The sequence below is a fragment of the Ochotona princeps genome, chromosome 15 (genome assembly GCF_030435755.1).
Source record: "Ochotona princeps isolate mOchPri1 chromosome 15, mOchPri1.hap1, whole genome shotgun sequence".
NCBI lineage: Eukaryota > Metazoa > Chordata > Mammalia > Lagomorpha > Ochotonidae > Ochotona > Ochotona princeps.
The window spans coordinates 4,249,608-4,271,434 of record NC_080846.1 but is presented as its reverse complement, the minus strand read 5'-3'; the positions used below and the strand labels follow the sequence as shown (position 1 = coordinate 4,271,434).

Here is a 21,827-nt window from a genome sequence, read left to right as displayed (position 1 = left end):
AGGTTGTAGCTAAGAGTTCACTGAGGTCGGACTATAGTCATTCTGCACCAAATCCTTTGGTTAGTCTAACTCTAGAGAGAAAATGCTCTTGGGTCACAGATGTGCTTAAATTCACCTGGGTCCCGCAGGGTGACAACCTGGGTCAAAAATGGGTATTCTCTAGAAATAACTTCAAGGTGGGGCTCCCCCAAATTGTGCCTCTTGCGTTCTACTTAACCAACCTTCCCTCCCTTTCTCCAGGGTGGAGGACGCTTAGGAAACAGCGTCAAAAGTGAACTCACAGACAAGAGAGCCTTAATAAATTAGTGTAATACTATTGGAAGGGGTGGCATTTTGTTCTGTTTCTTAGCAGCATTGTCCTATGTGCAGCCTGGTGATCTCCTTCCCTGGGATATTTAAAAAGCCGTTCCCTGTTTGTTAGCTCTGATGTAAAATTATAAAATAGAAATCTGGTAGGGTTTGTTTTGTTTAAAAAGGAAAAGCCCTGGTGAGGCAGGGCGGTCCCATGTGGTCCTGTTAGCTCTGGCCGTTGGGTCTGCCCACGGTGTTCCCCCCGGGAGGCTGGATCTGGATGGAGTCCAGGAGAGGCCGAAGCGCCTGTCCGAAGGGCCTGTGGGGAAACGGAGTCATGAGCTGGTGTGGCTCTGGAAGGCAGCCTGCCCATGGCTGAGGGAGGTGGACCCTGGTACCTCATTTTATATCCTCAACTGGCTCCCGCACCATTTTCTCTGGGAACTTTGTGGCTGACTCTGCCTTCTACTCCCAGTGCCTGGCCGCAGTGAGCCCCTCCACCTCCCAACCCAGGAAGCTCTGCTTGGAGCAGGCTGGCTACAGACGGGCTAGGCTTTCTGTACTTGAGGCTTGTGTATTTCTAATTTTTATGACCAAGAAGATTAAAAGCAAAGTTTAAGCGAGGAATCCGGGACAAAAGAAAAAGGCTCTGGCACGCTTTGGGTTTCTGGTTTCTTTCAAGGACTACAGGGACTATTCAGGAGGAATGGCAAATGCCAGGCTGCTGGAGGGTGTTGTGCCACTTTCCAAAGGGCTCCCAGTTTGCTCTCTTGCTAACTGGACTGGAAAAACCAATGACACCTTGAATAAGGTTGTCACACAGCTCTTGGGCCCCTGTACTCTCTTTGGTGGATATTTCTGTCTTTGAATATATTCCATGAGGTCAAGGGAATGAAGTGCTCGAAAGTGTAAACGGAACCCAAATCATTAGCCCCAGCTCAAGTCCAGAAGTTCCACCCAGCAGACAACAACAGCAAGAACATTCCAGCTTCTTGGGTTTGCTCTACGGCCCATTACCTAGATCCTTCAGTGGGGATCTGGGGTTCCACACCCTCCCAAGGACCAGGAAGGCAGGGCCAGGGTTAGGAGACCTGGGGCTCCTCAGCAGCTTTGAGTCCTACGCAAATATTTTGTGAGGTGTGGAAAACACCTCACCTCGCCGAGCCTGCTTGACCTGCGGGGATCCCTGTCAGACAGGACTCCAGAAGAAACCAAATCAGTTTGTCTAAGCAAATGGACACAGTTCTGGAGTGGGCAGAGGCTGTCGGGATGCAGTACACAGCAGCAAAGACAGCTTATGGAGGCAAAGGTGTGTGTCCTTTCAGGGGACACCGCCTGCTGGACCGGCCTACAAGGCCCCTCCAAGACTGAGGCCAAGCTAGGGCAGAAGGGCTGCCCGGAGTCCTTGAGGTAAACACCAGCTAGGGGCTGACCGCGTGCCAGGTGTGAGGTCAGGGAAGGACACACCTATAGAGGGACTCGAAAGTGCTCATGGTGCATTGGGAGAAAGCGAGTCCCAGAGCAGGCCGCCTGCCCGCTGCTCCTCTAATGCTGCATGGGACACGCACATCTGAGGGCCACGCGTTGTGCACCACGGGGAAACAGGAGGCAGGGCTTTGGATAAACACTGAAGCTGCTGTCAGGTTGGTGGTTCTTGGCCAGGGCAGAGCTGGCCTAACCCCGAGGAGGTGGCGGTCACGTACATGTGCAGATGGGTGGGGAAGACTGCCCTAACCAGGACAGGACCAACACGGACCAGAGACCATGACTGGGGGTTTTCAAAGCTGGCAAAGATGGGCACTGAGATGCAGCTTGACTTACGTAGACAGGACTTCAGAGGGCAGGTCAGTGATGTAAGAAGGAATCTTCCGTCCCGTCAGGAACTGTGCCACTTCGTTGCTGAAGGTGTTACAGTTGTGTTCAAAGAGGTTGTAGGCCTCACCTCTGTGCATCATGAGAAAGGTTTGGAGAACAGATATGAGAAAGTCGGCAAGCACCATGTGGAGTGATACCTCAAGCTGCTCCTGTGTGGTGGGGGAAGCATGCCTGAGTGAGGGCTGTGACCTCCCCTAATACCACAATAACCAGGGCTGGGCCAGCCTGAAGCCAGGAGCCCACAGCTCCATCTGGGCCTCCCATGTGGATAGCCAGAACTCCGGCACTGAGCCATGGTCTGCTGCCTCCCCAGGTACAGTCCCAGGGAGCTGCATCGGGACCTCAGTTGAACTCAAACCAGCCAACCGCTGTGGGATGAGAGTGTCCCAAGCAGCAGCTTAACCAGTTCTGTCACAGTGCTCATCCCAAGAAGGGATTTCTGAGAGAGAGAGAGAGAGAGAGAGAGAGAGAGAGAGACAGACAGACAGACAGACAGATGAAAATAGGTGACTCCTATAGTTTCAGGGGCCTTCTAGTCACAAAAGCAGCGCTTTGCGGCTAGGGGGTTAAGCCTCATGGAAGTCAACCAAAGCTGTTTAAGAGAAATCATGCTCAAGTCTGTGTTTTACTCTAGCTCCCTTGGAAGCCTCCCCTCTTCTGACGTTTAGGACCACAGAAGGCCAACGACAGCATCTGCTGATTTCAATCAAAAGGAAGGAGCAGCCTCTTTCCTTCTGAAATCTCAGCAGAAAGCATGTGGGGATGGGATGTCTGCCTCGGAACCAGACAAGCTCCCGATCACTGCCCTCCCTTTACACACACACTCTGCAAAAACTGGGCCAGGCCTGAGCTTAGAATTCTAGGGCATTAGACACAGCGGAGGCAGACCCAAATAACCTGACCCCGTCCCCACTCACCGGAACAGAGACTCCCCCAGGGAGGACAGGTATTCCAGGAAGATTTCTTCAGTGACTTCAGTGCTCCCCACATCAACCACAGAGTCTGGAGGCCCAAGCAACGTCCCTCCCTAAAACAGCCAACCCCCAAAAAGTCATTAAGTAGCTGTCTCCATTTCTGATGTGGTTTCCTAGTACAGCCCAGTGTTCTGTTCCAACAGCTTCACGTTTCACTTGCGGGGCACCCTGGGCACGTGCAGAGCATGTGGAGGTCCCACTGGCTCAGGGCCTCCTGGAACTCCCTCCTGCCTGAGCTAAGCACTCAGCCTCTTGGTTTCCAGCAGGGCCCTGCTTCTCTTGTAGCTCTGACTGCACTTGCCATGTCCACTCATTCAGATGGCCAGGAGCCCTCCTTTCGTCCCCAGTGTGTCTGGTCATGGGCACACACCTGAGGGGCTGTCTCTCAGGGCACCATGTTTGGAAAGACCCAGCCAGGTTTCTTGGGACACATTTGATGTCCCTTGTAGCAATGGGAAAACTGAAGCACCATGAGCTGCTTGGCACCATTTCCAAAAGGGGATGACAGGAAGGCCTGGACTCTGGAGGAAACCTTTGGCCATGGGACTAACAGACTGCACAGGAGTCAAAGCTGGAGTCAGAGGCTGGAGGTGAGGAGGGATGAGCCACAGGGGAAGTGATGGGGACACTGCAGATGACAGACCTGGGAAGACAGTGCAGTTAGAGCACGGCTCCCTGCAAGACGGCCGACACCTCCCAAGTGGCTGACACTTCAGGTGGCGTCTTGGGGGAAGGTGCGGCAAGCAGTAGTTGGGCAATCATGAGTCACAAGAGACTCAGTGATCACTGCCTGACCCCTGACCCTTGGTCATGTCACATTTGTGTGCTGAGGACCCGCTCTGTGCTGTGCCTCACGTGGACAAAACAGCAGAGGTTCTTGTCATCACAAGGCCTGCCTTCAGCCCATAACCCAATGTATAACATAAAGGGGCTGTGCTGGAGAGAAAGCCCTCGGTGCACACAGCAGCAGACCTTCCCAGGGTGACGGGGAAGAAGTGACGCTGAGATAGTCTCAAGGATGGGGCGGCACACCCGGGTGAAGGGGCAGGGAGCCTGACTGAGGCTGCACTAAGGATGTGCTGTCCAAGGTGTGTTGAAGCAACAGGGAGAAAGCAGGACTAGAGATGTGAGTTCAGACCAGCCCTGAGAGGCCTTGGAGGCCAGGCTGAGTGTTTTGGGGAATCGGAGTCCACATAAAGAATGCTTGGTCTCTGTTTGAACACCTGTGACAACCTTGGGCAAGTTCTGACGGGGCTTTCGGACCAGGGCCACTGACTGCCTCTGTGCTCGGGGCACTCACTGTGTGTTCCCCACTGAGAGCCCAGCATCGGGCAGCCTCAGCTCGCGAAGAGCTTAGCATCCTCAGTGGGACAGGAGAACCCACAGGTGCCAGGAGCAGAGACGAGGGGACCTGGTGGAGGCATCTGGGAGAAGATTTTCTTGAGCCAGTCTTAGAGCAGTCATGAGGAGATGCGCCAAGGCCAAAAACCACAAGTACTGGGCCAAGAAAGCTCCTAGTCTGTGGGAAGCCCAGAAACAAAAGGATAGGGGGGACACTCACCGGGGGGCAGCTGGAGATCCCACCACTGCCAAAGAAGAACTCATCCTTGTGCACAACTATGGAGGTATGCCTGCCAGAGAGACACGTGAGCCAGACCCAGAGCACTCATAGGCGTCGCCCTGCGGTGAGAATCGTTCCGCCCGCAGAGGACGGTGGGCACCAGGGTCACAAAGCCGGCCAGGGAAGTTAGAGGGAGCCAGCCCTTGGTATCTGGGGAGTGGCTCCAGGACCACCTTCCTCCTGAACTACCAGATCCCTGACATAAAATGGTGTGGAGTTTGCAGAAAACACACACATCCCTCCATGTGCTTTGTCCCTTCAAGGTGACTTGTAAATCCAGGGCAACAGAAATGCCACGTTACAAGACTTCCAACATTCCATCCAGAGAATAATGACAAGAAAAACAAGTCTGCAGAGGCTCGAGGCAGACACAAATTTCCCCCAAATATATCTGTGGATGTGGAATTTGTCAGAGGGGCGGGGGAGCTGGCTATGTCCCAAGCCAGGGTTTCTCAGCCTTGGCACTATGGGCATTTCGGCCGGATCACTCTATGTGGTGGGGGCTGCCCTATGCTTCCAAGGATGCGAGCCACCTCCCTGGCCGCCCCGATGCTAACAGCAGCCATCCCCAAGTTGTGGCAACTAAAAATGGGTGGGGACATGTGAAATCACCCTGCGGGGGAGCGTCTGCTGTGGGGCCTGGACTTAGGACACTGAGATCTATGATACTTGCAGCCAGAAGGCACACCCTGGAACCTGGCATGCAGAGGGTATGGCTGTGTCAGAAACCCATCCACGTAAGGAGTCCCGCCCAACTTACCAGATGCCTTCCAGCTGTTTCCCTGTGGAAAAAAAAAAAGACGAGATTGAGCTACTTGGGATCACGCTGAACTGCCCGTCTGCCTGAGTAGATTCAGTGTATCATGCAAACCTGGAGGAACCCGGTATTAACTTCCTGGGGAAGCTGGAGCTGGGGACAAGGATGTGTTGCACCAGGGAAGCTGAGAAGTTAGTAGAGCCCTTCTTCGGCAGGCAGATGAACACACCACATGCACATGTGCCTGGTGGCTTGGCACCTGCTCTTCTCTCAACTTTCCAAGTTTGGTTTCCTTTGCATTAAGACTATGAGAAAGCAAGAGAAGCGGCTGCCCGCTGCCTCACTGAGGTGACATCCGTCAGCAAACAGTACACTAAGAACTTTGTAAATGGTGCTCCTTTAGACAGTGGATGTACATCCATTCTATACGCCTATGTGCCAACAACACGTCAAGTGTGGAACTGCAAACAAGAGTAGACCACCACCCGGCACCGGAGGACCACAAAGTGGAAAGACACAAACAGGAGTAAATAATTAACTAAAAAGACACACGGCTGATGACTTCTAATCTAGTGGTAAAAGTAAGATGCATTATGCAAAAAAGGGAAAACAAAAAAAAACTACCTCCAGGAGCGTCAGTTTGAGCAATAAATGACAAACATGGCAGGGTGGACACTTGGTAACCTATGTGCAGGTGTATAGTGGGAAGGGAAGAGACTGAGGTCCTGCAGGGGTGCAGTGAGAGGCACAGGGGCAGTGATGAGGCAAGACGGCCGGCAGAGCTGCAGTGAGGAAGGCCAGGCCTGGACAGGCGGCTGAGAGGCTGCAGGGTCTGGATCTGCCCCAGGCTTTTCTTTCTTTTTTTTTTTCAAATTCTCACTTAATATGAAAGGCAAGGACAACTGCCGCCTTCTTGCACTAAGCCAGCCAGTGACAGTGTTGGCTTGTGGGGCCTTAAGGATGCGGGCTGGGCGGGACAGGGCATGTGGTGGTCTGGGAGCTCATGTCTAGGCAGGTGTAGCAAAACCGAGGATTTCCTCCTGTGCTTGGTGCTGGGAGAGGAGAGGAGAGCCCCAGGTCAGCACGCTGCCCTGGTGAGCTGGGGGACCAGGTCTGGAGAACTTCATTGGGCCTGATCTTGGGACTCTGGTGAGTGGGCAGAGCTCCGGACCACCACACCACCCACTGGGCTTCTGAAGGTTGTGCTGGAGAACTCATGCGTTCCTGGGCACAAGGATTGTGGCTTGATTAGGGAAGGGGGCAAGGGGCTTCATGGGGGAGGGAGGACCGCCATGGGAGTGTGTTGTAGGTGAAGAGTGACATCTGAGGGACTCCCAAGGACAATGCCACTAAACTTGTAGGTAAGCGAGGGGACTGAGACCTGGCGGTTAGGAGGGGAGAGGACAGAGGACCTTTATGGGTCAGACCGATGCACCAGCCCACATGGGAGACCTGAGTTGGGGTGATCACCACACAACAGACTACATGGAAGCTAGGGGCTGGGGGCCAGTGAGTGCTGGAATAGGGGACAAGTTAGGCTAGGCCACGACACTAACCAGCACACAAAAGAATCAGGTCCGGTGGTAGATTCTGTGGGAGATATGTGGACCTAACCCTATGGAATTACAAGTCCCGCTGGTTAGCTTAAGAGTTGGGGTAGTGGGCCCGGTGCAGTGGTCTAGTGGCTAAAGTCCTCACCTTGAATGAGCCAAGGATCCCATATGGGTGCCAGTTCTAATCCTGGCAGCCCCGCTTCCCATCTAGCTCCCTGCTTGTGGCCTGGGAAAGCAGTTGAGGACGGCCCAAAGCCTTGGGTTCCTGCACCCGCGTGGGAGACCCAGAAGCTCCTGGCTCGTGCCTTCAGATTGGCTCAGCTCTAGCCATTGCAGTCACTTGGGGACTGAAGATCTGTCTCTCCTCCTCTCTGAATATCCGACTTTGCAATAAAAATAAAATAAATCTTATACATATATAAAAGAGTTGGGGTAGTGATGGGCTGAGCTAGGCCATGACTATGGGTTCTGCCAACATTCACGGGTAATGGGGCTGGAGATAGGCTGGGCAGGTCCAGGCTCAGCACCCACATGTGCACCCTAAAACAGGGTATAGGGTAGGTTAGGCCCACATCACCCACCAGCTCATATAAAGGATGGGATGGAGGGGATAGGCTATGCCGGGCATGGGCCTAGTATCCTCTGGCATGTGTGAAGATCCAGTCTGGGAGTGGGCCTGGTGGGAGAACTTGGGAAACTCCCCTGGTGGGCCATAGCTCCTGCTGGAGAGCGCATGGTTCAGGCCTGGGTGTTGGGCAGGTCGGGCAGGGCAGCTCCAAATGTGTGGGTTGGTTTTAGAAGGGGGCAGATGGGTCAGGATTGAGCAAACCTTAGCCAGCTCAATCGTAAGTACAAGAGCTAGGCTGGAGTGTGGGTCATGCTGGGCTAGGCTATCACACCTATTGGTTTGCATGAGCCAGGGAGGAGAGCAGACTGAGCAGGGTCATGTTGCAGCACCCACCAGCAACAGTTGGGACTGAAAGCAAAAGACAGGTTAGGGCCTATGCCAAGCTGGGTCAGAGCAACCACTGGCACGTGTGAGATCTGTGGCTGGGATCATGCTTGGTTGGGGAGCTAAGGGAATGCCCTGGCTGGGTGGTGGATCTCACTGGCGAGTGTGGGGGCAGGAGAGGGAGCTGCGATCTGATCTGGACATGACCGCAGCATCCCTCGGCACAACTGTGGACTGGATCTGGGGTGTGCCAGACTGGGCTAGACCTTTGCCCCTGCTGAGCAATGTGTGAGCTGTGTCTGGGTGTGGACCAGGTTTGGCTGGGCTGTTGCACCCAACAGTAAGAGCCAGAATGGGTGCAGGCTGGTCAGGAAAGGCCACTGTTTCTGCTAGGACAGGAGGTGGACTAAATTGGTCTGGGCCATGAACCCAGTGATATGCAAGAAATCTGGCATTGGGAAGGTTCTGATGGAGGAGCTTGGGGAACCCCTCTGTCAGGACGCAATCCCTGCAGGCGGGCGCAAGAACCAAGTCTGGGAGCAGCCCAGACCAGACCAGACCAGATCATATCGCTGGCTGATCTGAGAACCAGAGTGGAGCACCGGATTAGCAGGGTTGGGCCACAATACCAGCCAGTTCACAAGAGGGCTGGGACTGGGGGCTGGCTGGGCTGGGCTAGGCTAGGCTGCAGCACTTACCAATGTGAGCTGGAACTGGGGATAGGCCGAGTTGGGCCAGGCTACAGCACCACTGGCATATGCTGAGGTGAGGCAGGCCACGCCAATTGGGCCACAGTGCCCAACCACAAAGCAATGGACAGCATACGCCAGAGTGGGTGCTGACACTGGGGGCTAAACTGCAGAACCACCTGGAGAGTGCAAGAATCGGGAGTAGGAGTGGGCCCATTAAGGAAAGTGGCCACCTTCCTCTTGGGTTGCTTCTCCCACTGGTGAACATGAGAACTACGACTGGGGGACTGGCATGGCTAGACACCAGTGTGCGTTGGATAGTGGGGTTGGTTGGGTTGAACTAGACTTCAATACCCACTGATATATATAAGAGCTGAATGGGATGTGGGACAGATGGCCAGCTGCTGTTCATACTGGCAAGCATGGGAACCAGGGCAGGGGGCAGGCCTGGTGGGTGTTCTTGGGAGTCACCCTGACTAGGCTGCAACACCCACTGGTTTGCAGACATGGGGCTGGAGACGGAACTGACCAAGCAATTGCTTGACAGAATTCTGTCACCAGTGTGTGTGTAGGCTAGTTTGGGCAAGAGATTACGCCAGGCAAGCACATACAAGAATCAGATCTGGGATCACCTCAGATGAAGTTTCTTGGGGGATTCCCCCCCAACTGAATTGCTGGACTCAGAACTCCAACCATGGGGAGAATTGCAGGTAACATGGTCTGCCCATGGAGTACATGAGTCAGAGCTGGGCTTCCGCAGTGGCTTGCACTTGGCTTAGCCAGCCACTGTGGCCAGCTAGGGAGTGATAGGCGGGAAGTTCCATCTGTAACTCTGCCTTTCAAATGAATCTTTTTTTTTTTTTCTTGGTAAGATTTACTTATTGTTTGAAAGACAGAATTGGTTAAATCTTCCCCTTGCATGTGCCAGGATCCCAAATGAGTACTGGTTCCTGTCCAAGCTGCTCCATTTCCCATCCAGTTCCCTGACCTGGGGAGTGAACCAGCAAATGGAAAATCTTTTTGTCTCTCCTCTCTGTAAATCTGCCTTTCCATTAACAATAAATAAATCCTAAAAAGAATAGAAAAGAAAAAAGTGAGTTGAGTGGGGTGCTCATATGTGATGCTAGTAGTGTCATAGGAGCAGGTTTATCCAATACACCACCAATGCTGGCCCTTCTCTATTATTTTTTTAAGATTTATTTATTTTTTTTTGAAAGTCAGATATACACAGAGGAGGAGAGACAGAGAGGAAGATCTTCCGTCCGATGATTTACTCCCCAAGTGAGCTGCAACGGCCGGTGCGTGCCGATCCAAAGCCAGGAACCAGGAACCTCTTCCAGGTCTTCCAAACGGGCACAGTGTCCCAATGCATTGGGCCGTCCTCGACTGCTTTCCCAGGCCACAAGCAGGGAGCTGGATGGGAAGTGGAGCTGCCGGGATCAGAACCGGCGCCCATATGGGATCCCTGGGCATTCAAGGCGAGGACTTAAGCTGCTAGGCCACGCCGCCGGGCCCCAAAAATAAATAAATCTTTTAAAAAAATTATTTGCTATTTATTTGAAAGATTAAGATAGGAGGAAAAATCTTCCAACTACTGGTTCACTCCCCAAGTACCTGTAACAGCTGGCCTGGGCCAGGACTCTGCCTAGGTCTCCCATATGGGCAACAGGGGCTCAAGTGCTAAGGTAATCGGCTAAGTACGTTGTCAGGAAGCTGCACTGGAAGGGGAAACTGCTGCTGGGATCTAAACTGGCATTTCAAAATGGGATGCCACAGGCTGGCATGGTAGCCTAGCAGCTAAAGTCCTTGCTTTGCACACGCCGGTATCCCATAAAGGTGCTGGTTCTAATAGACACCTGTTATCTCCCATCCCTGAGAGCCCGCACCCTGACTCTGTTGTCTAGCTGCTGCCGACTGCAGGAGGCAATGGTGAGGACTCAAGTGGCTGCACTCCCGTTGCCCACGTGGGAGACGTGGCTCGAGTCCCCAGTTCCTGGCTTCAGCCTGAACTCAGCCTCAGCTTATGTGGGCACGAGGGACTGGACTGGCAGATGGACACTTTCTCTCAAATAAATAAATAAATGCTTTTTTTTTTTTTTTTAAATCGGAACATCTTTGGCCAGACAGGGAGGAGCAGATGAGGTAGTCTGAGATTGAATTTGTGAGCAAGGTCATTTTTGGACATGATTGGGCTCAGTAGATCTGAGTGCGCTATAGAAGCAGACTGATTTGTCCAGTAGGATTTCCTCAGTAAACGGTCAGGTAATGGCAGGTCTCCACGCCTGCTGAGCACTCACTTGGAGGCCTAAGAAGTAGGAACACAGACAACAAAGACATGCACAGTAGGCCTGTCTTCCATCGGAGTAGAGAGCAGCTACAAAGCCAAGGAGAAAGCACCCTCTTCTCCCCTCACTGTGCAGACACGTGCGTGCTGGCTGCAGGAGTGCCCGAGACCAGCACCCAGTACAACGCTGATGCAGGTCCAGGGCCGGGGGTCTAGGTGCAGGGGAGATCTGTCTTAGATAGCAGGGAAAAAAACGTAAGCTCATGGGTAGAAACCACATGCAATTTCAGCTCACCTCACAAATTCCTACCCCAATCTCCCACAGAAGAGAGAGAAGAAATGGGAACGAGGGGAAGGGGCCAGGCAGGAGGGGAGCAAGGAGAGCTCCTACCCCATTCGCTGGCTCACTCACCAGATGCCTGCAGTGGCCCTTGGCCCACAGAAGCTGAGGGCTGGGAATTCAGTCTGGACCTTCCGTGCGGGCAGCAAGCGTCCAGCTACTAAACCATCCCTGACACCTGCCTGAGCCAGCATCAGCAGGAGGCTTGAGGTGACAGTGCAGTCACGCACAGAAGCCAGGCCTGAGGTAAGTGTCCCAATGCACATGTCACCACGAGGCCAAACACCCTTCTGTAATAAACACCCTTCTGTAATAAACAGTGCTTGCAATATGCAGGTCAACTGCAATATGAGACGCTTAATGGCAACTTTAATAAGCGACTTATTTTTCTCTGGTGCCACAGATAAACCTTGACTTGGTAGGAAAAGGCTGAAGGAAACCTCTGTTGAACGTAAGTGGGCTTTTGTGGCCAATATTTGCCGCTGGCAGGAGAGCTGGCCCTACTTTTGGGCATAGAAAGGTAAACACAAAAACTGACAGGTACAGTAATTAGTAGTTTAAAAATGACTTAACAGTCTACTACTAGGATTTCTTAGAATTCGTACAAGCTTCACTACCAGCAAAAAACTGACTTGAGAGCTATTTCCCAGCAAAAACAAACAAAAAAAACCCAAGTGACTTGACAGTTTTTTCTCCAGCTTCAAACAGCTGATTTGAGAGTTCTTTTCCTCAGTACCCAGAGGCTCTTCATTTAATTACTGCTGTTTCTAATACTCAGACCTTGCAGCAAGATTTTGGGTAAGTTCGAAACACCCCACTGTGCACCCAGCAAATGCTGACTGAATGCCAAGCACTGCCCTGGGCTGAGGGACTAGGATGCCTCCAAGGAGCTTCCAGGTCACTGAGGCAGGGATGGGAGTTTGTGGACACAGAGGAGAAAAATCAGCAACTCGGGGTCAGGGTTGTGGCGTAGCAACTCCTAGCATCCCATATGGGTGCCGGCTCGAGAGCCAGCTGTTTCACCTCATCCAGCTTCTTGTAAGAATGAGCCTGGGAGGCCCGGTGGTGTGGTAGCCTAGTGGCTAAAGTCCTCGCCTTGAACGCCCTGGGATCCCATATGGGCGCCGGTTCTAGTCCCAGCAGCTCCACTTCCAATCCAGCTCCCTGCTTGTCGCCTGGGAAGGCAGTCGAGGACGGCTCAAAGCTTTGGGACCCTGCACCCGCGTGGGAGACCCGGAAGAGGTTCCAGGTTCCCGGCATCGGATCGGCGCGCACCGGCCGTTGTGGCTCACTTGGGGAGTGAATCATCGGATGAAAGATCTTCCTCTCTTTCTCTCCTCCTCTCTGTATATCCGGCTTTCCAATAATAATAAAATCTTTAAAAAAAAAAAAAAAAAAAAAAGAATGAGCCTGGGAAAGAAAAGGAGGGCGGTCACCCAAGTGCTTGGACCCCTGCACCCATGTGGGAGAACCAAGAGGCTCCTGGCTCTCAACTTTGGACTGGCCCAGTTCCAGCTACGGCCCTTTGGGAAGCAAACCAGCAGATAGGAGATCTGTCTCTCCTCTCTGTAACCCTATATTTCAAATAAATAAACAAATCTTGAAAAGAAAACCAGCGTTGTAAGATAGGTCGAGGAAGAGTAGGGCGTTGTCAGCATGTAACAGGGACACAAGGACAGGATTTGGGAGTGAGGTCAGGGACTGTCTCAGTTATAGCTGAGGCCTCAAGGCCAAGACACGCAGAGACAAAGTGCCCTGGGCAGGGCCTCAGTGCGAGAAATGTCTGCAGGAAGAAAACAGAACTCAGAGCAGCCCTTCTCCATGGCAGGAATGAGGTCCTCAAACCCCAAGGCATCGAATGCGAGGCGGGAGCAGAGATCCCACGGCAGGGGCAGGAAGCAGGTGCAGACAGGTTAGGAATGGGGAGAACAGGCCGCACAGGGCCTTCTAGGTCCTATTTGCTTTCATCTTGCCAGAAAGAAATCGCAGAATTATTACATTAACTCACGGGATGGATATCACACAGTTCACAGAATGAACAATAACATTCTAAAGCAAAGCACAATAGCTGGCATTAAACCTGGAAAAAAAAAAAAAAAACCAAAAAGGATGCTCAGATTTAAATAAATCCTACTTACCTTTTTTTTTTTTTAAGATTTATTTTTTTTAATTGGAAAGTCAGATATACACAGAGGGGGAGAGACAGAAAGATCTTTGGTCCGATGATTCAATCCCCAAGTGGCTGCAACAGCCGGAGCTGAACCAATCTGAAGCCAGGAGCCTTTTCTGGGTCTCCCACACAGGGTGCAGGATCCCAAAGCTTTGGGCCGTCCTTGACTGCTTTCCCAGGCCACAAGCAGGGAGTTGGATGGGAAGCGGGGTGGCCAGGATTAGAACCGGTGCCCATAGGGGATTCCGGCGCAGACAAGGTGAGGACTTTAGCCGCTAGGCTACCATGCCGGGCCCCCTACTTAACTTTCAAGTGTGAGTTCAAGTCTCAGTCACTCCTCTAATCAATTCATACACACCTGCTCTAGCAGGCCACTGGAGACACACAGAGGAATGTCTCCCAGAGCTCAAGGCTCCAGGAGGAGCCTATCACAGCCTTTCATTCACTCTCCAGGGCATCTAACTATCATTCCTTTCATACTGATAGCTAAATGTCTACAGTATACACCCATATGTTATTTTTAGGGAAATAAATTGCTGCACTATAGAATTAAGAAAGGAACTGGGTATAGACGAAAATCTCAAATATTTACTAATTATTTTCTACAAAGAAATATCTACATCCTGCCTATCTTTTTTTGAATAAAAATGTGACACATACAGGTAAAACTTCAGGTAAGAAAATAATAAACAAATCAGAAGCATCTCCTACACACATGCGCACCAAACTCCCACACCTCTGTGCTTATCTCTGTAGCTAGGCGTAAAAGGAGGTCAGAAATTTTGAAGAGCAGCTGAAATTATTAGGGGGAAGAACTGAAAGACAATTATAATAGCTAATTACCTGCGACAAACAAGGACTATGGGAAAAAAAGTGCAATCAGGTTGCTGCCCAATTAAAATGGTCAAGATAATTGTGGGACCATTTTTTCTGTCAATGAAGAATTGTGCAACAGGAGAAAGCCTTGGCGGGAGGCGAGTCTAGGGGTCGGGAAACCGGACAAGGTAAACTGGAGCCCATGTGGTTCTGAAGGGAGGAGAGATGTGCTCAGCCCGCGCAATCACAGACCATATCAGAACTGAACGCGGTTCTCTCACAGACAGCCGGTCCCAGCGAGCGTGCAGCAGGCCGCAGAACTGGGTTTCCCAAATCTAATTCAGGAAATGAAGGGTAAGGTTTACCCTAAATGTAGACTGTTGGCAAAGGGACAGACACACTGAGCTGATTTCTTCTTCATCCAGATTCGAAACACTTGGCTAAGGATAGAATGTTTACAAATGTCAACTAGGCACCTGCTTTACATGTCATTCAAGAGTGACGGCGAACATGAACTCTGCAAGTCACACAGCCTGTGTTTATAACCCCATAACCCAACTTTGCACCAACCAGGTGTGTGACTTGGGGCTCACACCTCAGCTCCTTGGGTCTCAGTTACTTTCAGTGAAAAATGTCATTTATGGACCTCTTTCTTTAAACAACAACAACAATAGCAACAAGATTTATTTGAAGGAGAGGCAGACAGACATCTTTCATCTTCTGGTTCACTCCCCAAATGGCTACAAGCTGGGAGGGCGGGGCTAGGGTGGATGGCGGGAGCCTAAACACTGGGTCCTCTCCTTCTGTCTTCCCAGGCACTCTGGATTAGCAGGAAGCTGGAGCAGAAGCAAAACTGGCACCCTGATGTGGGGTGTCACGCCACAAGGCCAGATGCAGGACCTACCTGACAAAGCAGTGGTGAGGGTTATACAGCATGCACGGACACAGGAAAAAGGGGTCTGGCACCTGCTAACTTCCCAGTATTCAATGGCTATTAACATACTTCTAGAACTCATGATAAGCAGGAAACAAATATTTTTAAAGATTCAAATACATTTAGCATTGGGAAATCAATGAATGAGACCTAACACAACTGGGACATACTCAATCTTCATACCATCTAAGCCATGGGCATGTGCAGGATGGCAATGCCACTTTCTGGAAGCTTTTTTTTCCTAGAAAGTGATGACCATTAGCTTTGCCAACGTCTCCCCATCCCCTCTTTTAAGGATTATTCATTTTGGTTGGCACTGAGGTGTAGTAGGCTAAGCCTCCACCTGCTCCATTTCTGATCCAGCTTCCTGCGTATGGCCTGGGAAAGCAGCAAAAGAAGGTCTGAATGCTTGGGCCCCTATACCTACACAGGGGACCAGGAAGAAGTCCCAGGTGCCTGACCCTGGGCCAGCCCAGTTTTGGCTGTTGCAACTATTTGGGGAGTGAACCAGGAGATGGAAAGTCTCTCTCCGTAAACTCTGCCTTTCAAATAAAAATAAGCAAATTAAAAATACAAAAAGTTTGATGAAAATACTTTAAAAAGTTACAGAGAGGGATTGCCATCCATTGAGTTCATTCCCCAGATGACCGCCACGCTGAAGCCAGGCGCTGACCCTGGCGGTGGCAGGGACCCAACGATCTCAGCCAGTCTGCCAGCCCCTTCTTCACCACTTCTGAAAGGCAACTATCTACACAATACGGGAGACAGAGAATTCGACTTACAGACAAGGTGTCCTCGCACCCGCCACTGCTAACTTAGGTGCCAAACTGGCGAAGTTCTCTCGTTTGGCCAAAGGTTTCTAGACTCCGAAGCTCCTTAAAAGTGCAGGGACGCACCTTCTGGTTCACCTACTCTCTGCAAAGGCCTTCTTTCAGGATTTCTCTCCTTTCTGGAAGCACTGAACTCCCTCCCCACCCTTGAGTGCCTTCTTCTTTCTCATCTGAAATCACCAGTTTGAACAGCTCTACCCTGAGCCCTGGTGTGTGGTGGGTCTCAGTTCTCATCCTGCAGGGTAGGGCACACATCTGTAGCTGTTTCATTGCCTGAGTTATTTTGAAGGCCTCCTGCACTACAGCTCCTTGATGGCGAAGAACACCCGTGTTCATGACCTCACCTTCCAGTTAGCTTAGCACGCTGACAAGCACACAGGAGTGAAACAGGGCTGCCTGCGCTCCCCTTTAGCTGAAAACAATAATCATTAGGCAGCAGAAAACTCAGGGATTTGGACTTTGGGAGCCCAGCAAGACAGGTAAGTGCCACATCACTAGGATCAATTAAACAGATGGCTCCATTCCAAGTGTAGCTGGAACTGGAGTGATGTAGCCTGTTCACCACCAGCACCTTCACCAAACGATTTAAAGGAAAATACCGATTTTGGGAACAAAATTCCAGGAGATTCTGGGTTGGAACTTAGGAAATAGATAAGGTTCTTAAAATGTTTACAACACAGCGACCTTTCCACCCTCGCCCCACCCCTCCCCTAAGGGGAGCTAGTTCCCCTTTCCAGAAAGTACCACTGCTGTCAAGGGCTTGTGCATTCTTCCAGATGCCTAGGCGAGCACATTTATCTCTCTGGTGTAAAGCACACTTGTATTTGGAGAACTGTTCTAACCTTGTTTTGTTCTTTTTCAACATGCCATGTCCTCAGACAACTCCCCTCCACCTTCTTACTTAGCAATATACGCTGGAAACGAAGGTTCGGGCGTCTGTACTTTTAACAAACACCCTAGACGATTCTAAGGTGACACCAAACAGAAACCACTCACTGGCCAGGGTTGAGCTGCGTGCGGTACATCAGAAACGCGGAGATTGAAAAGTCGCCCTCAAAATGAGCCTTGCTATACCTTGCCTTCCTCCCCCACCAAGAGACAGCAAAATAGTTTCCCGGTGTCTCCACAAACACCATTCGAATGCAGGCTGGCAAAAAATTATCTCGATTTTCAATGGCTGGCTCTACCGCCTGCGTACTCTCACCCAAAGTCCCAAACTCCTGGTTACCCAAGGCACCCTGGGACAGGGCGCAGAAATGGGGTGTGCTCTACCCGGCACTCGGGCTGCTCCCTGCCGGCGAGGGAGGTTCACGGGGGGCCCTCGGACCCAGAGCCCAGTCCGCGCCCCCCGACCTCCCCGAGCCCACGCAGGGACGGTGGCGGAGAGGTGGGCCAGGAGTTTGCTCCAGGCTCCCGCCGGCCTGACCTGACCTCTGCCGGGGGGACCACAGAGCGGTCTCCCCGGCCTCTCCGCAGTGTCCCCTGCACCACCAAGGCCACCGCGCGGCGGGCATCTCCGCGTGTCCCGCAGCACCGAAGGACAGCGCGGGGGGCTCCGGCGCCTGCGCACCCCTCGCCCGGTCCGGGGGGCTCCGCCCGAGCCCCTCACCCCATCCCAAGCCGACCATCAACTTCCTCCCATCTCCCCGCCGGCCGGCCGGCCGGCCCTCCCGCTCAGGCGCGACTCCCGCCCTCCTTCCTCCCCTCACCCAGCATGATGGGGCTGAGTCGTCGGGCCAGGCCCTTGGACAGGTCGTACACGTAGAGCTTCACCGGATAGAGATTCGGCGGCTCCATCGGGGCCCGTGGCGGCGGCCACCGCGGCCCTCGGGCACCCGGCAGCGGCTTGGACCTTCCCGTACCCGACCCGGGCGGGGAGAGGTGGGAGCGGGACCGGGGGACGGGGGAACCGAGCCCGGGCCCGGCCTGAGGGGCGGGGGAGAGGCCACCCTACGCTGCTCGCGCCCCCGCGCCCGCTACCGGCAACGACTACTGTGAGGTGACAGAGGGGATGGGAAGGGTCTCGGACGGAAGAGGGGCGGGGGCGGGGACTCCCTTGCGCGCATGTGCGCGCACAGTCTGACGGACAGCGGGGGCGGGGCTTGCTGAAGAGGGCGGGGCTCTCGAGGCCGCGCTTGGCTTCGGGCCGTAGACGAGTGTGAGTGAAAGAAGCCGGTGGCCGGAGTGGGTGTGTCCGCCTGCAGCGCAGAGGCGCGCGCTGTGCGTGATGACGCACGCGCGGCTCTGCGTGCTTCCCGACTGTGGGCGAGTGGCGCTTTCCTGCCGGTGAAGAAGTAGGCGGCTGCCCCGAGTGTGGCTCCTTTCTGCCCCTCTTCCTGTTCGGCGTCAGCCGGAAGTGGGCAGACCTGAGCGGGAAGAGAGACAACCTCGGGACCCCGCCCCAGTCCGGAAGGCCGGCGGTCGCGCAGCACCTGCTGGGGGCCTGAGGGAGCTTGCTTTTTGGGGGTGGGATAGCGGATTCTCCCGGAGCCGGACGCCCTCCCAGGAAAAGGGGTGGTTGTTGCTGCTGCTGCTAGGCCGAGCCCCCTCGACAGACCCCAGAAGTAGGACTTTTCAGTTTAAATTTGCTTATTACATTTAGTAGTGCAGTAGTACCGACCATGTCTGGCTGGGAATGTTACTACAAAACCGAGGGGGATGGCGACGTGGAGGAAGAGGAAGAGAGCCCCGAAGCAGGTGGTGAGTGGCCGGGAGGGACTCCCGTGCTCGTTTCGTGCGCGTTTTCTGTCCCCGGTGCCCGGTTCTCTCCCCGGATAATCGGAAGTGCTTCTCTCCTTTGGAACTGTGCAGGGCACCCCAGCCTCTTTGGTTTAGGTCCCTGGGACATTTTTCCATCCATGATTTTTTTTTTTGCGCACTGGTAGGTTGGCAGCTGTTGAGCTCCCCACTAAATGACCCTGACCAGAGATCATTTAAAAAGTTTCCAGAGAGATTCTTGCTCGCCGGAATATGTGGTTTTATGCATCGCGGGACCTCAGTGTTAAAACTCCTCCATCCTGTAGTTGCTGTCACGGCAGTACGTTCCAGGGGGAGATTCCCCGTCCCTGCCCCAGGTTGTGGTTGCAAGTGCTGGCAAGGGAGAGGGAAAAAAGCACGTGTGATTGGACAGCTCGTGAATCTAACTCCTGGGTAGACATTTGTTTCTTTAAAGATTTATTTACCTGTTTGAAAGGCAGAGTTACAGAGAGGGAGGGAAAGAGAGAAATGGCTAGAAATTCTGAAGTTTTTTTTTATATATATTAAAAGCAGGAAGCATGCTGCAAGATACATGCTTGCGAAAAGTACAAGAGAAAGTTGACTGCAGTTTGCATACATGCGTAATGTATACCACTGCCAGCATTTTGGCATTTTCAGTATTTTCCTCCTGTATTAGTGGCATTTCCTAAATATGCATATCTGTTTTTTCTTGTGTGTGACTTTGTATTGTAATTACGGTGTGTTACATGTTTTCTTCCACTTTAATGTATGCAAGTCTTCAAAAAGGGATCTTAAACATTTACATAATTTTGTGTTTGCTTTTACACCTTATAGGTGTATCATATATTTATGTATGATAGATACATTTTCCAGGTAATGACATATATAATGTTTTTAAAATTAAGTTGATGTTTGGGTCCCGCACAGTAGCCTAGCGGCTAAAGTCCTCACCTTGCATCTGCTGGGATCCCAAAAGCGGCCCCACTTCCCATCCAGCTCCCTGCTTGTGGCCTGGGAAAGCAGTCAAGGATGGCCCAAAGCCTTGGGACCCTGCACCCGTGTGGGAGACCTGGAAGAGGCTCTGGGCTCCTGACTTCAGATTGTCTCTGCTCAGCTCCGGCTGTTGCAGCCACTTGGGGAATGAATCAGCAGATGGAAGAGCTTCCTTTCTGTCTCTCCTCCTCTCTGTATCTGATTTTCTAATGAAAATATTTTAAAAAATTGGAAAAATTAATGTTTAAAAAGACTTACACAAACAAAGGAAAAAAGAAAGAAAAAAAAGATTTATTTCTATTGGAAAGATAGAGGAGAGGCTGAGAGATCCATCAGCTAGCTGCAACAGCTTAAGCTGCGATGACCAGGAGCCAGGAGCCAGGAGCTTCTGGGTCTCCCACGTGGGGACATGGCCTAAGCACTTGACTCATCTTTCACTGTTTTCCCAAACCATCAGCAGGGAGCTGGATCTGAAGTGCAGCAGCCAGGACATGAATTGGCACCTGAATTGGCTGCAGGTGCCACAGGGCAGAGGGTTGGCTTGCTGCTGTCACCACGCTGGGCCTCCAGTTGCTTACTGTAATAAACAACATTGCACCAAGTTTTATCATAGGATTTTCTATATCTTATTCAAATAAATTGCCAAGAGATAGATTTCATTGAGCTCAGGTAGAACTTTTATTAACTAACTTTTGTTACATATCATATTGTTCTTTAACAAAAAAAAAAAGAAATGATCAGGAAGTAACAGTATCAGAAGGGGAGACAGTCAGGTGTTACATATCTTTTTATGAAAAACATAAGATATTCACATCAACAAGAGCGGAAAGCAAGCCTGAATGTGGTTAAGGCTGTCTGGGTTCTTAGAGGAGCAGAGGACTACATACAGCAAAGGGTGTGGTCAGTGAAGTCCTGACGGGGGACAGTGGACTTGACAGGACATCCTGGTTTGTCAGTAAGTCACAAGGAAAACAGGGAGGAGGGGTAGCTGTGGATTAACAAGCTTCAAAGACTTCTTTTTTTCTGAAAAGTCAAAACTAATGTTTAGGGATGTACTCACGAGTGATCAAACTGCTGAACCTGAAGGCAGGAGGCAGCTCTGACAGGCAGGCTAGAAGTTCCTGCTGGCTGAAAGTGGGTGCTGTAACCAGGGAATCTGGGAGGGACTTCAGGGTGGCTGACGAGGCCTCATTTCAGGATTTGGGTGGTGGTTTTAAAGCACGTTACAATGATTCATTTGATGACATTTTGGCCTTATGGGATATTCTCTGTTTTCTGTGGATGGTAAACAAGGTAAAAACGAATACAAAGGCGAGTGTTTGCTTCCGTTTTTTCCCCCTCATAGGAGAATACACATATTCAGGAAGAGATAGCTTGATTTTTTTGGTTGATGTGTCCAGGGCTATGTTTGAATCGCAGAGTGAAGATGAACTAACTCCTTTTGATATGAGTATCCAGGTAAGACCACCTTTATTTATTAAATTTTTTTCTAAAGAAAGTATTAAACACGACGTAAGGATGTCTGGCCTCTGAGGTGGGCGTCTGGCCTAGCGGTTAGGATGCTGACATCTGTCGTAGTACTTGTGTTTGATGCCGGCTCCAGCTTCCTGTTGATGGGGACCCTAGGAGGCAGTGACGCTGGCACAGGTCGCTAACTTCCAGCCAACCCTTTGGATTGAATCCCTGCTTCTGCGTTTGGCCTGGAGAGAGGGAGATAGCACGTGGGAGCACTCACTTTCTCTCCCAAAAGAAAAAAAAATTAAGCCTGAGAAGTTGCTTTGTAAATGATAACTGTTAGCCTTTCAGTATGGCTAGCTATACTTGTAGGAAGTGTGCAAAAGTAACAGTAGCTTAAAAGCAACCGTGTTGAAGACACTCCTTTTATTCTTGAACTTCAGAGTCTAGGAATGCAAGGCCCCTACTTTACAGGCTAGCTCTGATAGACAAGTGGGCTCCTCCCTGTAGAGACGGAGCACAGAGACGAAGTGCTGGCGGTTGTGGTGTGAAGCTTCATTGTAACTGACCTGTGG

At 51.7% G+C, this 21,827-nt stretch overlaps 2 protein-coding genes across 4 annotated transcripts in view; one reads left to right on the top strand and one right to left on the bottom strand.

Moving 5' to 3' along the window:
* Nucleotides 1–293: 293 nt before the first annotated feature.
* On the bottom strand, nt 294–18,132 carry DESI1 (desumoylating isopeptidase 1). Its single transcript, XM_004589466.3, has 6 exons — nt 17,796–18,132; nt 5,522–5,543; nt 4,702–4,771; nt 3,084–3,193; nt 2,113–2,235; nt 294–610 (listed from the first exon to the last, which is right to left on the bottom strand). Exons 1-6 carry the CDS (start codon nt 17,881–17,883, stop codon nt 517–519), a joined length of 507 nt encoding a protein of 168 aa, XP_004589523.1. The 5' UTR covers nt 17,884–18,132; the 3' UTR covers nt 294–516.
* XRCC6 (X-ray repair cross complementing 6) overlaps nt 17,652–21,827 on the top strand; it is a 20,495-nt gene continuing 16,319 nt past the window's right edge. The window contains exons 1-3 of one of the 3 annotated variants that reach the window (XM_004589736.2): nt 17,652–17,967; nt 18,692–18,786; nt 21,143–21,255. In XM_004589736.2, the coding sequence (XP_004589793.2) occupies nt 18,708–18,786; nt 21,143–21,255 (192 nt within the window). In that variant the 5' untranslated portion in view covers nt 17,652–17,967; nt 18,692–18,707. Of the gene's footprint in view, nt 17,968–18,688; nt 18,787–21,142; nt 21,256–21,827 lie in introns of all 3 variants that reach the window. The other 2 variants (XM_058673100.1, XM_058673101.1) reach the window with 2 other exon arrangements.

Bases quoted from the DNA above. Each gene is read 5' to 3' on its own strand.
- DESI1 (XM_004589466.3), bottom strand. From the start codon at position 17,883: ATGGAGCCGCCGAATCTCTATCCGGTGAAGCTCTACGTGTACGACCTG. The intron at 4,772-5,521 runs GTAAGTTGGGCG...TCTCTCTGGCAG, and splicing joins AAACAGCTGGAAGGCATCTG to GCATACCTCCATAGTTGTGC. The intron at 3,194-4,701 runs GTGAGTGTCCCC...TGGCTGTTTTAG, and splicing joins GGATCTCCAGCTGCCCCCCG to GGAGGGACGTTGCTTGGGCC.